The 17,126-nt window shown below is 37.2% G+C and overlaps 2 protein-coding genes across 2 annotated transcripts; one reads left to right on the forward strand and one right to left on the reverse strand.

Annotated features, from left to right (window-relative positions):
• Positions 1-5,438: 5,438 nt before the first annotated feature.
• Positions 5,439-7,182, reverse strand: prok1 (prokineticin 1). The gene is made up of 3 exons (XM_061734988.1): positions 7,085-7,182; positions 6,133-6,258; positions 5,439-5,730 (listed from the first exon to the last, which is right to left on the reverse strand). The coding sequence occupies exons 1-3, from the start codon at positions 7,157-7,159 to the stop codon at positions 5,611-5,613; spliced, it is 321 nt and encodes a 106-aa protein (XP_061590972.1). The 5' UTR covers positions 7,160-7,182; the 3' UTR covers positions 5,439-5,610.
• Positions 7,183-10,180: 2,998 nt separating this feature from the next.
• lamtor5 (late endosomal/lysosomal adaptor, MAPK and MTOR activator 5) lies at positions 10,181-16,403 on the forward strand. Its single transcript, XM_061736269.1, has 4 exons — positions 10,181-10,320; positions 10,413-10,474; positions 14,804-14,921; positions 16,059-16,403. Exons 1-4 carry the CDS (start codon positions 10,286-10,288, stop codon positions 16,117-16,119), a joined length of 276 nt encoding a protein of 91 aa, XP_061592253.1. The 5' UTR covers positions 10,181-10,285; the 3' UTR covers positions 16,120-16,403.
• The last annotated feature ends 723 nt before the right edge of the window (positions 16,404-17,126 follow it).

Here is a 17,126-nt window from a genome sequence, read left to right on the forward strand (position 1 = left end):
GAAATTACTGTATAACTGAATTTTTAACGAGATTAAAGGAATAGACTCTGTCATGATGAGGTCAAGTCAATTCATTTGTGTTTTCTCCAGGTTTCACACTTTTTAGCCCTCTTATCCAGACAGACAGCAGCAGACTTATCTGATCATGTCATCAGGTTATCTTTAGCTGTATCAGTGTTTGGGCTTATCAGCGTGCTCAACATCACGTCTGTGGCGACCTGGCCCTCTACTACTGTGAGAGTTATTCGATACTGTGCTCTCAACCTGACTTATTCAAGACAAGGGAGAAAAAAAGCTGCAGGTGTTTCTTTTATATCCTTTGGAGCAGGTCAAGTTTCTCTTAAGAGTAGACGGACAAACTGACTTGACTGATTCTTATTTCTGTGCTATTTCAGCACAAGAGAAAAAACCTTTTCTGTTTTCTTTTCATTCTGATGTATGATATGGATTGATTGAGGAAGGCATAGAAGTGGGATGATATTGAAACAAATGATTTGTTTTGGCAACCCGTAAATAGGAAAAAAAGTTCAAACAAGAACTATGATCTGGGGTTGAGAGCTGCTAAAGTAAACTTTCTCTCACACGCACACAAAACAGGCCGCTGTGATATGTCTATTCCTGAATGCATCTATAATATGTACAAAATTATTGCACAAAACTTAACTTGAAATACACATTCAAAGCATACCCATGCAATAAATATTTGTTGCAGAAATTAGGCCATATAAATGTATTTTCCGAGTGTGTTGAGGATAACATTGGACTCACTGATCAAGACGTCTCCAGGATGCAAATGCAGCCGCTCTTTGGGGAGAAAGCTAGGAGAAAACAAGATAAATTGCCGTAAACCCTCCCTTTTCTGGTTCAGAATGTGACAACAGGAATCTTACTGACCCGAAAAAAAAAGCAGATAAAGAGATGATGAAGGTGTTGTCATGCACAGTCAAAGTGACTCCCAAATCTCATGCTGGACGTACCGGTGGTTCACTGTAGCCTGTGAAAAGAGTAAAGCAGAACACCACGCCAAAACTAGAGATGTGTTTATTGCCATTTTACAGATTTCCAACTGAAGCAACCAGCCAAGACCTACTTAACTGTTTTTATTAGCGTTTTTGACGTCAGAGCATTTAATGTCTGTTTACTCTGAGTTCAGTAAAAGAGGAAAATCTATGACAAATGGTTTGGCATCAAGGTGTCAGTTGAGCCTCCAATCCAAGCGTTTATGTTGTTAATGTGACGAGCTGAGCCAACAATCAGAGAGGCATCGGTGCCAGCGGTGGCCTGGCACCTCGGAGAGCAGGGCACCGTCTGCCCAATAATGCTAAACACTGTGAGGAGTAGCAGCAGAAAGTTTATGGAAACTTACGTTTAATGTTAATTCTATGCTTATGTAAGTGAGCCAGCAGTTTTGCTCTGAGTCACAAGTGTTGGATGCATCTCTTTGTACCTGTCCATACTGACTTGCAGAGTCTTGTAGAGTCATGTATATTAAAATTCATAGATATTGTATATTTAAAAACATTAGAAATTTTGTTTCGAGTTAAGAATAATAGCCTTCCTGCTTGTTTTCAGCATTTCTTTAAATTAAGAGAAACAAATTATAATTTAAGAAGGCTGTGGGTCTTTGAAAGATGTCGTGTGAGGACTAATGTTAAATATAGATGTGTTTCATTTTTGGGAGTCAAATTATGGAATCAACTTAGTGATGAAGTGAAACTGTGTAAATCTCTGTTGAATTTTAAAAAAATATTGAAAAGTAAAATAATTAAGGATTACAATGCTAAATGATTGGAGTATAATTTGGTTAAGCAGAACAATTTAAAGGGAAATTTCTCTTTTGTTTCTTTTCATATTGCAGATAATCTGGGTTTTCTGTTGGAAAGTACAGGGTAGGCAAATATAAGCTTTGGCTTCAGCCTATTCCTTTTTCGGTTAGAGTTTATTATTATTTTTTGTGTGAAACTGATGAGTGTAAATAAATACAGGACTTGCCAGTAACAGCTGAGGATGGAGGGATCCAGATGATCTGTTCAGTGCTGTCAGCACCTCCGAGACCACCTCACTGGCCTCTTCACCGCTGCTTAGAGAAAACAAACCACCCAAATGTCAGATAGAAATTTCAGAAAAAAAAATCAGAATCAAAATAAAACCAAATACGCACAGACTTCTAAGCAAAGGATTTCCCAGCCTTTAATGATGACGTTGTTGAAGACAGGCGCTTTATTGTCAGAGGCAGTGGAGCGTGAGTGTGAGGCATGAAGGCTGGCTCTGTGTGGCTCACTCCAAACACCTGGTCGGGCAGAGAGATGAACTCAGAAGACCGCTGTTAGACACAGCTCAACAGACCACATAGATATGCTTGTCTGAAGTCTAAACAGACTCTGCGTTTTGTTCCAGAGCTATTGGTTACCTCAGCAGTGTTTCTTGCCAGACATCCAGTCATACTGCCAGTGTCAAACTGGATGTACAGGAGCTGGTTGTCTCCTCTGAAGTTACACAGTTGCTATTTGTTGAACTGCTCTACAGGTGAATTATATGTTCTTAATGTACACCTCGTTGGGCATTATCCCTTACTAAACATGCATTTTATGTCAGTGTAAAGCAACTTGTAGCCTCTTTAACAATGGTTTACTGCAATCTACAGTAAATGATGTATTGCTCAAGTAATCAAGCAGTTAAAATGCATTCCATCCGTCCATCCGGACTCTCTGTGGGTATACAGGACTGTCTCAGAAAATTACAATATTGTGATAAAGTCCTTTATTTTCTGTAATGCAAAAATGTCATACATTCTGGATTCATTACAAATCAACTGAAATATTGCAAGCCTTTTATTATTTTAATATTGCTGATCATGGCTTGCAGTTTAAGAAAACTCAAATATCCTATCTCAAAAAATTTGAATATTCTGGGAATCTTAATCTTAAACTGTAAACCATAATCAGCAATATTAAAATAATAAAAGGCTTGCAATATTTCAGTTGGATTGTAATGAATCCATAATGTATGACATTTTTGTTTTTTTAATTGCATTACAGAAAATAAAGAACTTTATCACAATATTCTAATTTTCTGAGACAGTCCTGTAGTATGGTGCTGCACTGGAGCTACTGCTGCTGCAGGTTACGTAATGTTCCTTCAGTTTGTTCATTCTGTGAATCGTGATCCATCAGACATGTGATGATAGCTGCTTAATAAGTGTTGTGAAGTGAAAAGGTTGACAAGAAACAACACATACGTATAATAAAGGCTTAAAATAGAAAAAAATTATCTTTAGTTTGAAACTCATTAATGGATACTTAGTTAAGCTGCTTAAATCACTGTCAAAAGACACAGTCATCTTCAAGTATCTGAAAAAAGATTGTTACTGAATAACTGTCTGGGCCACAGTATTGATCTGTGTGGCACTCACTGGAGGCCTGATTGGAGCAGTCGACTGAAGGGACACTTGGGTTTGAAGGGTAAAAGTCAAAGAGCATGCTTAAAGACCGTCAATGAGATTAAACCCAAGACACAACAAGACCGGTTAAACAATGTAGAACGACATCAACAGCACAAAGAGGCTATCAGCCAAACAATTCAAAGGATAAAGTCTCAGCGGTCCCACACTGCATTGTTGGTCATGAGTTCAGTCCCAGCATACTAGAATAGATCATGTGAGTGCTTCTTCTTGTACTCCTACCATAGTTATTTCTCCTTTAGTGTCATCCCTCTATCTCTATCAGGAGCTGCATGCAGCACAGTGAATCCACAGGACGCGCAGATGTCGTACATCTTAGGGTTAGTTAAGCTGTAGAAAAGTTCACTCAGCTGTCACATTTGTTAAAGTTTAAAGGGCATGTTGCTCAAAGCAAAAATGGAACTAGATAGATTCTTAGAAATACCCTCCGAAACATGAAGCCTCAGCTTTTCAAAGTTCAGCCAATTAAAATATAAAATGCTGAAAAGGTTATAAAAGAAGACACTGCTTTTCATGTCAGATTTATTCAAGAAGGCAGTTAAAGAGGAGGACAGACAGGACAACGAGTGCCCTTACTGTGTTGTACTGTGGTCTGTACTTCTGTTAGTGTTGCAGTCCAGCATGTATACGCAACAAATAAGTGCTGTGTCCGCAAAATCCCCTCCCGGATGACTCTATATGAAATACCATCTGGTGACGAGTTATAAAACATGGAGATAAAGCCTCTCGACATTGCATTAGAATTCAAATTGAAACATTTTATTAAAACTCTAAAGCAGTTTTTCCTATATATATATATATATATATATATATATATATATATATATATATTCGTCTTTTCCATTGAGTCAGTAAGTGATGATCAGTTTATGATCAGATGTAAAACAGCGACAAACTCCTGAAATCTGTTCAGTAAGCTGAACTGCTTTATATCATTGCAAATGTTATGTTGGGGATGCTAGTTATTTGAGGGAGTTTACAGCATCACTCAACCACATTTTAGGGCTTTTCTAGCACCTCGAGCAGTGAAATATTTGAATTCATATGTTTTGTTCAAGTGGTTTCCTTGTGTAGCTGTGTAACTGTGTGGGCGATTCCCAACAAAACATTTTTTTTTTTTGAATAGTCACACGAATCCACGACTGGTCACACCACACATTAACACTTGTCTACATTTGGGATTTGGACGGACGATATTCACAAGTTACTTCACCATGCTGACTTGCAAAATCATCTGTAATTCATAAAAGACCAGGTTTAACTATTTATTAACTATTATTGTTAGCTGCACTACTTTTGCAGTGTTTTAGTGCATTTATATCAAATAATTCGGCTTATTACATGTGATTTTTATTAACTTATCATTTCCAAATGAGGACAAAGAATCTCTTAATTGAAAAAACCTGGAAAACAAGATCATAATAAAAAATATCTCGTCACACCTCTTGTTTTGACTGCACGTTTGTTAATGCTAATATTTTACTAACGCACAATTGTGTCGTGACTTGTAAAAAGAAATACATTTTCTTTCGAACAATTTTATGCACTGCAAAATGACATCACATCTCTATGAGAGTGACTTTGATGTGTTAAAGTTTGGGAAACACAGTTTTTCTGGGTGTTCCTCTGACTGACATGTGAGCTAACCCACTGAGACATAAGGTCACAGGCTGTAACCGCACTGACGCTGTGACTACAGTTTTATTATGATCACACAGTGATTAAAGCTTCACACCTACATCCTGTCAAACAAATCATCTTTCATCAGACAGCAGTCATTCAACATGGGAGATACGAGTTGACAGTGTTTTAATACTTTATTGACAGTAACTTATATACATTGCTCTTGATAAATGACCATAAAGTGAGCATGAGAAAGAGCACATGTTCAAATGGTTCAGAAGGACCTTCTCAGGTAGCCTGTAGGTTATAAATGAAAATCCCTCCCTTCTAGTCCGGCTTATCTTTTTTTATTTCCCCATATTTCATCCCTCGTCATGTTCTTGATATGTGCATAAGTTGTATCCCAGTTATATATTTAAGTGCAAATGAAAAACACAGTCACTGAGGAAGACTGTTATCCACGGGTTGTTCCAGGCTTTGTTCTTCACTTCTGTTGAGCTCTCTTCATTTGAGAGTTTGGGCATCTGTTAAAAGTCCATGTTTTTGAAGTCTTCAGTACACCTATACTTGCCATCAGCATATCTGGTGCACACCAAGTGGGGGAGGCAGGGACAAGTGTGATGTAGCCGCTTCCCTCCGTATGGTACCTGAAAGTGAGGAAACAAGAAAGGAAAGAAGGAAAGGGTTTATCTGACATTTTGATCTAATTCACAAAATGTCAAGTGATGTTTTCAGTCTCCTAAAGCGTCTCTTTTTGTGATATGTGTGGTGATGGATTTGGTGCTAGCAGAACTAACTGTTGACTTGTTCAGATAATCAAAAAGATATATGACTCTAATCGCCTCATTCGCTGTGAAGAAGATCGATAGCCTCTGCAGATATCAGCAGCTTTTCTAAAGCTTCGGCTAACCTGCCAGCACTTGATACAATCTGAATGTCTGAACGCAAGTGTGACAAAGAGGAAAAGGGAATTTAAGAATGCATGCATGTGCTTTTGCATGTGTGTGCTCGTGCCTAACAGAGACTGCTGTAGTGATGTTTCCGCCCACCTTGTGGCTGATGGGGTGGCACTCATCCCCTTCCACTCCTCTTGGGATGCACATTCTCAGACCCCTAAGCCACAGGCTGACTGCACAGCAAAGACCAAAACCACATTGCAGATCTCTATCACAGGCCTGCGGGACAGACAAAGAGGCGAAAAGATTGAAGTACACAAGAAAAAAGGAAAGACTGAAAATAAGTGTTCCTTCAGTACCACTGAATATATTTGTAAAATGCAAATAGTAAGTTTGAAATCATTTATTTTTTTTTGTCTTAATGCGACAGAGGTACCCTCTCATGATCATATTTGTATTTCAATTCATCAATTCCCTGACATCTCCGTAATCCATTTACAAATTAATATCAGTCAGTAGACAAAGATAATTTCCTCTGGATTTTCCAGAGGACAGAAGCGGATGAGGATGTGGTCTGTCATGTGTAATCAATAACTCCATCATATACATTTATATATATATATATATATATATATATATATATATATATATATATGTATATATATATATATATATATATATATATATATATATATATATATATATATATATATATATATATATATATATATATATATATATATATATATATATATATATACATATACATGACAATTTAAAACGTCAGATAATAAATTCAGTAGGTAAATCAGTAATCAGATTTAAATACTGAACAGAAATTGAGACAGAAGTCGTTGCATCTCTGGTCACTAAGTCATTCGATATGCTGTTTATGAATTGCTTTTTGCATTATAAGTTATATTAACTCACTTTATTAAAAAAAACTTTTATGGAAATAGAAGATAATTGGAAAATAGTATAATTTTTTCAATTTGACAGAGCTGAGAAGGATATTTTTTAGCTAATTATACTTTTTTAGTGTCATCTAAACAGGAATTAGCAATGAATCTTAAAAGAGACTAAGAGCCAGAAAGTTCCTGCTCACCCCAGTGATGACGGCTCCTCTGGACCAGCTCAGAGACACCATGAGGAAGGACAGGAACACCGCACTGAAGTCCATGACAGCAGCAGGAACAATGACCTCTCTCAACACGCTCAATGGCTAACAGACAATGCGGCACCTCACACCAGGTCCGAGACTCTTCAGGCAGTCAGAAACGTTTGTGGAACTAGAGAGTGGTGCCTTACTCTCGCCTTCTCTTTATCCACCTGCGACCCCCACCCATCATGTTCTCCTCCCTCCTCATGTCTGAAATCTCCCCACACCCTCTCTGCCTGTCCGTTCCAAGGCTTCGTCATCTTATCCAAATGATGGAGATTCATTATAGTCCTTTCTACTTTTAGATCTTTGCTTGTTGTGTGAAGTTTCTGTGAAGTTGGCACAGTTTCTATGACCCAGGTTGCTCAAACTGGAAAAAAGGTATACAGCAAACACCTCTGCAGGTGATTACATTTATACAAAATGAAATTAAGCTTACACATTGGGAGGAAAAAGGGAGCAGGTGCCACAAAGTCCAGCTATGAAGACCAAACCAATCAAAACAAGTACGGGACTGACAGTTTTATGGTATGCAAGACAGGACTGTGATGGTCCTTAACTGTTAACTAGATTAGAGCAGCCAGAGAACAATACACCCAGATCTTCATACAATTACCATGGAACGTCTCTTTTGTGGTTAAGCTAATTGCTAAACTTAATTTGGTTGTTAAGTGATCATATTTTAATAATAATAAGAATTGGTATTCAAACCAGCCACCCCCTTTTTAATCATTTCAAAATCTTCATTTGCATGTGCTATGCATAAACAAGATGGTGTGTGATTTCAGAACCCTGAGACATGTAGATCTTCAAAATGACTCTGTGCATAAATTTGCAGCTGTATCTACATTTGCTTGTGTGTAAACTCAGACAATGATGGGCAGCTGGTTGTCATCGGAAGCGGGCGGGGTGTAATTTAAGATCCAAGAAGAGTGAAAGAGGAGGGGAGGCAAAGAGAGAAGAATTAGAGGACAGGAGGGGGAGCGTAGCCCATGGGTTAGTCAGCAGGATATTACCGTGGGGCTGCGCAGGTGATGGATTCCTCCTATGCAGTGGACACATAATTGCATTCACCAAGTTCTGCCCCGTCAGCAGTAGCACTGAAGCCTCACCATCTTGGGAAAGGCAGTAGAAAGAGGTGGAGAGCCCACAGGTCTCAAGTAAACTTTGGCTTGGTTCACATTATGCTGGTGGTTATTATGCTGAATCATGTGTGCAGTTTTGTTATAATTATTGAGATGGCAACTAGAATGGTGGAGATGATTCAATTCAATTCAATTCAATTCAATTCAATTCAATTCAATTCAATTCAATTTTATTTATATAGCGTCTAATACAACAGAGTTGTCTCTAGACGCTTTACAGAGACCCATACCCAGAACATGACCCCCGAGCAGTTATTACATAACAATGATTGATGAGTTGAAGATGGTTTCATTAGTCATTAAGAAGATCACTCAAGGAAAATTTCCTCCAATTAATTTGAAATACTTCACTGCATGCCACTGGATATATATTTTAGGCAGCCCAGCTTTATTTTATACCAGTCATCTGAATAATAACAATTATTATTATCTATTTATCTGTACCTTTCAAGGTAACCAAAGTCATTACATTAAGGCTGCAAAACAACAATAAAATAGAACAATTGAACATTAAAAAAAAGAGACAATGAACTACAGTAAATAGGCTATTTTAAAGGAAAATAATCCATTTCCCTTTCGGAGGATTAATAAAGTATTTTGAACTGAATTGAATAAATAGACGTGTCTTCAATTAGTATTTGAAAGTTTGAAAAAAGAGTCAACATCACCTGTGTGATGTGGACGAGAGTCACAGTTTAAGGCTCTTAAGCCCAGAGTGAAAGTGACTGCTGTGGGAACTTGATTATCATTAAAGTCCACATATTAAAGAATGGGGGGGACATAATAAAATTAATCAGAAGTTGTTTTGCTACAACTATTAATACTAATAACCATTTATCGAGAAGAACTGCAAAGCTGGGAATGATGGACACGTAGGGAAATATAGATCAACTTTATTCTCTTTATTGCATGATTTGTGAAGTTTAGAAATGTATTTTCATGAATGAGCACCAAAGGTTTGACCAAAAACAAAACATCCCATCTTAGCCGTTTAAACTATCTGTCACATGGAACACTGTGTGGAAAATTGTAAATTTATGAATAACAAATACAATTTTATGAATAATGAATAACGGATTTAGAATCGGATATTTCATAGTCCTTCTTAGCCAGAGGTGTCAAGTAACAAAGTACAAGTAGACATTTTGGTTATCTATACTTCACTGGAGTAAATATTTTTCAGACGACTTTTTACTTTTACTCCTAACATTTTCACGCAATTATCTGTACTTTTTACTCCTTACATTTTAAAAACAGCCTCGTTAATCTATTTCATTTTGGCCTTTAAAAAAAAAACTATCCAGTTAAATTGCTCCATCCGGATAGAGTGAATTTGGTTGTGGTTGTTTCAGATGTTCTTGTCCAGTTTTGTTCTTACATTCGTTGCCCTCAGATTCCTGCAACTAAACTTGGATGTACATTCCAATAAAGGTTAGGATAAATGATAACATGCCTCTGAAGTTTGACTTTTTGCACCATTACAATACTTATAGGCAACTAGTCATCATATCTCCTGCTCTCTGAAACACATGTTAATGCTCAATAGTACACATAAATGGTTCTTTAATATATTTGCATCATACTAAGATGCATTCATTTTCAATGGCTTTTTGTTTTCCCCCTTACATTACTTTTACTTTTATACTTTAAGTAGTTTTGAAACCAGTAGCCTACTTACACTTTTACTTGAGTAAAAAAACTTGAGTTGATACTTCAACTTCTACAGGAGTATTTTTAAACTCTAGTATCTATACTTCTACCTGAGTAATGAATGTGAATACTTTTGACATCTCTGTTCTTAGCTACCTTCCTTTTATTTCTTGAAAGCCTTGTTAATTTATGTGGTTTCGCGCTTGTGACTCTTTTGTCCTCACGGGGACTCGTAGTGCACATGACAGTCAGCTGACTGCAGGCGGAAGTTACGGGAAGCAGACGACAACAAAAACACAACACTTCTTTTTAATCAAACTTAAGTTGATCAATTATTTACAACCTGTAAACGATGGAGTCGACACTCGAACAGCATCTTGATGATACGTGAGTTCAAACCACACCGTAGCCGTGCTTCTGTTTCACTTTCCGTGACGTTAAGACGACTTTTCGAGTCCTTGTGTGTGTTTTTTCTGCAGCTTGAAGAACCCGGCGGTGGTCGGTGTTCTCTGCACGGACCTGCAGGGACACAACCTGGGCTGTAAGGCTGTTATCACTCATATCCATCAAACCCACTCACAATACATCTGACTTCCTGTCAGAAACTAATGTGGTTTTTATCGGTCTCGAGAATGAACACGTGGGAATATAAGAAGTCGGGTTTTCAAGCATGAAAGTTGCTATAAGAACAAAAATGCCCATAATAAATATATAGTATACATTTGCATTGAACCTGCAGTGACTTTTTCTTACCTTTCAGTGTTTATGGAGTATTTTTACTCTGTTACCTGTTAACATCTCTGCAGTGATACCTACAAGAAAAGCTGTTGTGCCATTCTTTACTTATCACTTACATTATCACTTTTAATCTAAAGGCAGTTTTCAGGTTTGAAGCTGGAGAAATACCTTCTTTACTCAGAGTCAGAGTCATTTTTATTGTCCCTCGAGGGGAAATTCATTTAGCAGTATGGGACACACAAATAAGAACAATTAAAGCATTAAACATGACATAGTAACCATAATAAATGAGTAAAATCAGAAGTGCTTCCAGCAGTGCAGGCAGAATGATAAAAATGTATTAAAAATATTAAAATTGATGTGAATTGATCATTTTAACAGTGGTTGCTATAAAAGAAAATGTATACCTATTGCTATTGGCCTTGGGAAGCCTATAGCGCTGCCCAGAACTGGAGTACTAACTGCAGCCATCTGTTTCTGCTGTATTCTCAAACTCTTTCTTTCTTTCTTTCTTTCTTTCTTTCTTTCTTTCTTTCTTTCTTTCTTTCTACCTTTCTACCTTTCTACCTTTCTCTCTCTCTCTCTCTCTCTCTCTCTCTCTCTCTCTCTCTCTCTCTCTCTCTCTCTCTCTCTCTCTCTCTCTCTCTCTCTCTAAACATCAGTCATGAGTTAAAAGTTAATAAATTACACTAAGATGAGAGGTCAGATCTTCAAAGATCTGTTTCGGTGTTCTAATCTAAAACACCAAAAACCAAACCAAAACAAAACACACAACCATCCTGTACCAGTTAGCCATTGTGTCCGTGTCTCTCCTTTCTCTGTTCTTCATTCTCTCTGTCTGTTTTCTCTTTTCCTGCTCTGCCCAGCTGGCCTCCGGCAGGAGTTTCCCCCCTTATGATCCAGGTCCTGTTCAAGGTTTCTTCCCTCCTAAAGGGGAGTTTTTCTTGCCCCTATTTGGCTTAAGGTTTTTCTCCAAATAAGGGAGTTTTTACCTGCCATTGTTTATGTTATGTTTATGTAATAATTGCTCGGGGTCATGTTTTGGGTCTCTGTAAAGCGCCTAGAGTAGAGACAACTTCTGTTGTAATAGACGCTATATAAATAAAATTGAATTGAAATCCTTGAGGCCTTCAGCAAGTTAAGCTCGTGTCAACCTATCAAGGTGGTCATTATATCTTAACATCATTTCATTGTCTCTCTGCAGTTCAATATTACATGAAGGTCATAAATGAGGATTTAAGGAACAAATTGTTCTTCTGTTGTGTTTTTGTTTGTTTGTTTTTTTTTGCCAGCACAGTGTCTTAGTGGTTAGCACAGTTGCCACACAGCGAGAAGGTTCCTGGTTCGACTCCCTAGCGGGGGTCTTTCCGTGTGGAGTTTGCATGTTCTCCCCGTGCTTGCATGGGTTCCCTCCGGGCACTCCTGCTTCCTCCCATTATAGTCCAAAAACATGCATGCTAGGAAAATTAATGTTTCAAAATTGCCCGTAGGTGTGAGTGTATGGTTCTTTGTCCATGTAAGTTGTCCTGTGATGGACTGGCGACCTGTCCAGGGTGTAACCTGTAACCTGTAATGAGTTGAGATAATGAGGATAACATCTTTTAGCTTTTTACATATTTCCTCACAACAGTACTCTGCTCTGAAGAAAAAAAAAACAAGTTGAGAGACTGAAGCTTGTTTCTTTATGATGACCACTTGCACGTGTTCACTAAAACTCAGAAGTGATAGACAGCATTTCCCCTATAAACTGAAGTAAGGATAATTGAAAAATCTGATTACTGTACCCAAGAAAACATTTACATTAGTATTAGACAGTAAATGTAATGAAATTAGTTTTTCTGAAGAGATTAGCTCTTCTCGCAGTCATACAGGTCAACAGGAAACCTCTGTAATCTAATTTGATTACAAGCTAACTCAAAACACTTGCGCTATTGAAATCTTCTTGAAGGGAACAAACAAAAATCCACATATTACTGAAAGAACATTAAGTTAGACTTTTGTAATATAATGCTGGATTTTGAATTTTGCAAATTTTTATATATTTTTTTTAAATCTATTTCAGCAAGTGAAGGAAACAATAACTCGTATCATTAGTGACCAAACACCAGTTTCAATCAGTGCAAATGCTTTTAAAATTCATATCTAACCAGCTGCTTATTTTGTTATGTATGTGTAATCACATTCATATAAATAATTAAAATCAGGTAAAGCAAGTGAATATTTCACTGGCCATGATATTTGAATATTCACTTTTTATTTGAATACCACTGATCTTGCTTGCGTTGTATAATTTTTGATAATTTAAATCCTTTAAATAATCTGTTCTGTGAGTACTGATAGAAATAGAAAAACTTGCACCAAGTTTGCATGAAAGATTTAATCAAGATTCTGTCCATCTTCAGCATTTATACAGTGGCTTGCAAAGGTCATATACATTTAATATATAGGACTAAAATACAGCTTGTATTCCTATACATAAAAAATATAAAATATTTTTGTTGATATCAATAGTTAAAAGAGTAGAAAAAAAACAGACCTCTACAAAGGTTAAAGTTCTGCGTTAATTTATTTAACAATGAATGCACTATCAATTTAAATGTAATATCTAACAGTATTTAACTTATTGATTTTGATGGATAAAGTTTTACTGAATAAAAAGAGAGAAGCCTCTGAAATAAAACTCTAAAATAATAAAAATGTGGTGTGAAAACGGAGACGAATAGATGTGCAGATTATGATCCGCTGTGGCGACCCCTCCAAGAGGGATTGAGACGAAATGGTTGATGATGGTGATCACGCTGACGTCTGGAAAACCTGAAAAATAAATCAGGGATAGCTGCTCATAGGATTGATTGAATGGCAAATCAAAGCTCCTGAAAGACTGACTGGAACTCAGCAGCTTCTGGATAATGTTTCACTGCTCCTCTGTTGTGTCACACATGCAAAAACAGTTGTGAGTCTGCATCAACTAATTTATCATCCCAGGCAAATGAACACCAAGAGTCATTTTGAAGAGGAACTACATTTATTTTCAGTTGTATAGAACAGAACACAATAAGCACCTGGTCCATACAAGTCTAAAAATGATTAACAGCAACATGTCTTTATTTATGTATCAAGAAAATAAGTTTAAAATGCAGAAGCAATGTGTGAAAATTAAGTAATCCCCATGATTCAGCAGTCTGTAGAATAGTAATCACCCACCCCCTAGCTCTTTTGTTTATTGAAGTTTGCAGGTATTTGGTTTTGCACAGCTCTTTTGCCACAGCACTTCAGTGGGGTTGAAGTCTGGACTTTGACTGAGCCATTGCAGCACCTTGATTCTTTTGTCTGTCAGTCATTCTGTTGTAGATCTGCTCATGTACTTTGGATCATTGTGTCGTTGCACGACCTATTTTCAGCAGAGCTTTAGCTATCTGACAAAAACCGTCTCACATTTGACTCTGGAGTACTTTAGTAGTCAGAGGTTTTTATAGCTGGCTCAATGACTTCAAGGTGTTGGGGTTCAGTGACAAAAGTGTATAAAAAGCAGCTCCAATCATCACGTCTCCACCACCAGACTTTTCAGTTGATACAAGCTGTTTGGGCTGGTTTGTTCTGCTTGCTTTCCCCACCAGTGTGATTCACTGCCTTATGGCCAAACATGTCCCGTTTTCATCATCACATGACACAATATGTCATGTCATCTTTTCTTTTTTTCAAATGTGAGTTTGCATTAACCTTATTTTAAAATTAGATAAAGATGTGATATCAATTCGTGAAGCCTAAAACCTTTGGCTTGAAAGAGTGGTGTGCTTTAATTGTGATGTGACTTTAAAACAAGTCCTCTCGAATCATAACATTCAAAGAAAACTGATGCTTTTAGCTAACCTCAGTTCCATGACGAGAATATCTTTCTTATCATTAAATCTAAAGGATTGATTGTTCAGGCCTGCTGTGTTTCAGAGGGAGGAAGAAAGAACTGAGTGTTGGAAGCAGAAATCACACCGTCTGCTTCTAACTAGTTAGATACAGTGAAAAACATGCATATTTTTCAAATATTCAATGTGGTTCAGTACTTTTCAATGAAACAAACTGGAAAATATGTTTGAGGCTTTGTCTTTGTCGTTAAATGACTGTTTTTATTTTTTAGGCCGTGGGTCCCTCTCTGATGAACACGGGGGGGTCGTGTCTGTTTTGGCCAAACAAGCTGCAGCTCTCACCAGAGATCAGAACGATACCCCGACTGTGTGCTTGGAGTCGGAGTCAGGGTGAGCGTTGTCACTTTTTCCTTTTTTTTTTGACAGACTTGTATCTCTTCTCTTTTTTTTCTCTGTCTGTGAATTTAAGATGTGTCTGAGGTGGTTTTGATTAATGTGTGGAGGGATCAATAACTCCAGAGGTAACTATTGAAAGGGATCCAGATTGGGCCCATGACCTCAGAAAACAGGGCAACACGTTGGTACAGTGGTCTGCCGTCTTCTCAGGCTTAGGAGAATAAGGGTTTGGACTGTTCTGGTTTTTGTTTCTTGTGCAGGTTCTTTGCTTTCTGCTCACATTTAAGAAGAAATACCACGTTAAAGTTATTGTTTTAAATTGAGTGTGAGCTTGCACTTTCATGTGTGTGTGTGTGTTGGCTCTGTTCAATGGTGCCAGTCTACTCAAGGTTTTGCCTGTTGTCCGACCCCCCACCTTCTTATCATCATATCTGAACGTGGGTGACTGGACGCGTCCATGGATCCACGTCCACTGTAGGATTTTATTTATGTGTCTATGCTGCCACCCTCTGGACTCTTTGACACATCAATTTATATGCCAATCACTAAATTCAGCTCTCCAACTTGTCAGTGATCGTACAACAACTGTATGATCATGCTGCTCTCTTATACATGTAGCTGTCTCAGTACCAGTTGGATGAAAGTATAAGTAAAGACCATTTAAATTAAAAAACTTAATACCAGGTCAAATGTCAAAACTTCAAAAAGAAACGTGACGGGTAATTAAACTTGTAGTTATTACATGATTAGAAGGTCGTTGTTGATATTTATGTTCAGTACTGTTCATTTATTTAAACTTTTATATTGTTTTATTTAAACTCTTAAAAAAAACTCTCTCTAAAGCCTCTAAACCAATGTTTACTCGAGGCACTACTGTGCTACCTCCACTACTAGAATATGAAACTGTAAATAAATCCAGGTTCACAGCCGGAACATTAAGTTCAATTACCTTGAACTTATTTTTAAAACACTATTTTTAAACATCTGACATGTTGATACTGAAGATTATTAACTGCCCCATTACAAGGTTTATCAGCCAAACTCACTAAAATGATATGTTTGCCATTTACATGTACAATGTTTACTTCTAGTGTAAATGTTTGTCTTAGTGCCTTGTTTTTATTTGTGCAGAAACATTCTGGTGAGGACCCACGGTACCATCACAGTAGCAGTCCACAAAATTGCATCTTGAGGACAAAAGGACTTTCTGAAGACTTGTCACAGTCCAAATCAATCTGAAAATTTGCTGTTTTCCATGTATACAGATTTCATATTTATACAAGAAAGAGGAGTGTTAATTATGTTTAATGCAAATGTGTCGATGTCATGTACAAAACTACTGCTGTGTCGTGTAATAAGTCATGTGTGTAACGCTGTGTGTTCCTGTTCTCTTTTTCTGAACATCCACGTTCTTAATCCAAGGCAGTCATGCACAAAATAACAACCTTAATAAAGTTTAACTTGACTTTCAGCTGCCCTCTTTTGTGTAAAGTATTCATTATTTTCTCCTTTGCCCAATGTTACATGGTTGACCAATTCATTTTCTTTGGCCGAAAGAAGGAAAACCTAGTTGGAGCTGGCAATCATGAATTGCAGCATCTTACCTTTTACTTGTCTGTACTTATTACACTGCAAAAACTCAGAATCTTAACAAGAATATTTGTCTTATTTCTAGTTAAAATGTCTCATTTTTTTGTCAAAAAAATCTCATTACACAACAATTTTCACCTGTTTCAAGTAGATTTTCACTTAAAATAAGTAGAAAAATCTGTCAGTGGAACAAGATTTTTTTTTGCTTGTAATGAGAAGATAAATCTTGTCCCACTGGCAGATTTTTCTACTTATTTCAAGTGAAAATTTACTTGAAACAGGTGAAAATTGTCAAATAAGTTATTTTTCTGGTAATGACTCTTGTTTTAAGTGCAATGAGATTTTTTGATTAAAAATTAGTGATTTTAACTAGAAATAAAACAAATATTCATGGTAAGACTTTGAGTTTTTGCAGTGTAGCTCCCAGTTGGGAGTGTGACAGAAACATGCCCAGACGGTTTTGAGATTGAAATAAGGATGGTGCCTGCAGGACATATTTAGGGTTGGAGGATCTATCCTGTCCCACGTGTCTGTTGCTCTTTTTAGTGTCGCACTGCACTACCTGAGTGGCTCGGATGTTCAGAGACCGCAGAGGTTGTTTTTTCTTCC

Source organism: Cololabis saira, chromosome 12 (genome assembly GCF_033807715.1).
Source record: "Cololabis saira isolate AMF1-May2022 chromosome 12, fColSai1.1, whole genome shotgun sequence".
NCBI lineage: Eukaryota > Metazoa > Chordata > Actinopteri > Beloniformes > Belonidae > Cololabis > Cololabis saira.

Bases quoted from the DNA above. Each gene is read 5' to 3' on its own strand.
- prok1 (XM_061734988.1), bottom strand. From the start codon at position 7,159: ATGGACTTCAGTGCGGTGTTCCTGTCCTTCCTCATGGTGTCTCTGAGC. The intron at 6,259-7,084 runs GTGAGCAGGAAC...TCTGTCCCGCAG, and splicing joins GAGGAGCCGTCATCACTGGG to GCCTGTGATAGAGATCTGCA. The intron at 5,731-6,132 runs GTGGGCGGAAAC...CCTCACTTTCAG, and splicing joins GCCACCCCATCAGCCACAAG to GTACCATACGGAGGGAAGCG.
- lamtor5 (XM_061736269.1), top strand. From the start codon at position 10,286: ATGGAGTCGACACTCGAACAGCATCTTGATGATAC. The intron at 10,321-10,412 runs GTGAGTTCAAAC...TTTTTTCTGCAG, and splicing joins GAACAGCATCTTGATGATAC to CTTGAAGAACCCGGCGGTGG. The intron at 14,922-16,058 runs GTGAGCGTTGTC...TTATTTGTGCAG, and splicing joins TGCTTGGAGTCGGAGTCAGG to AAACATTCTGGTGAGGACCC.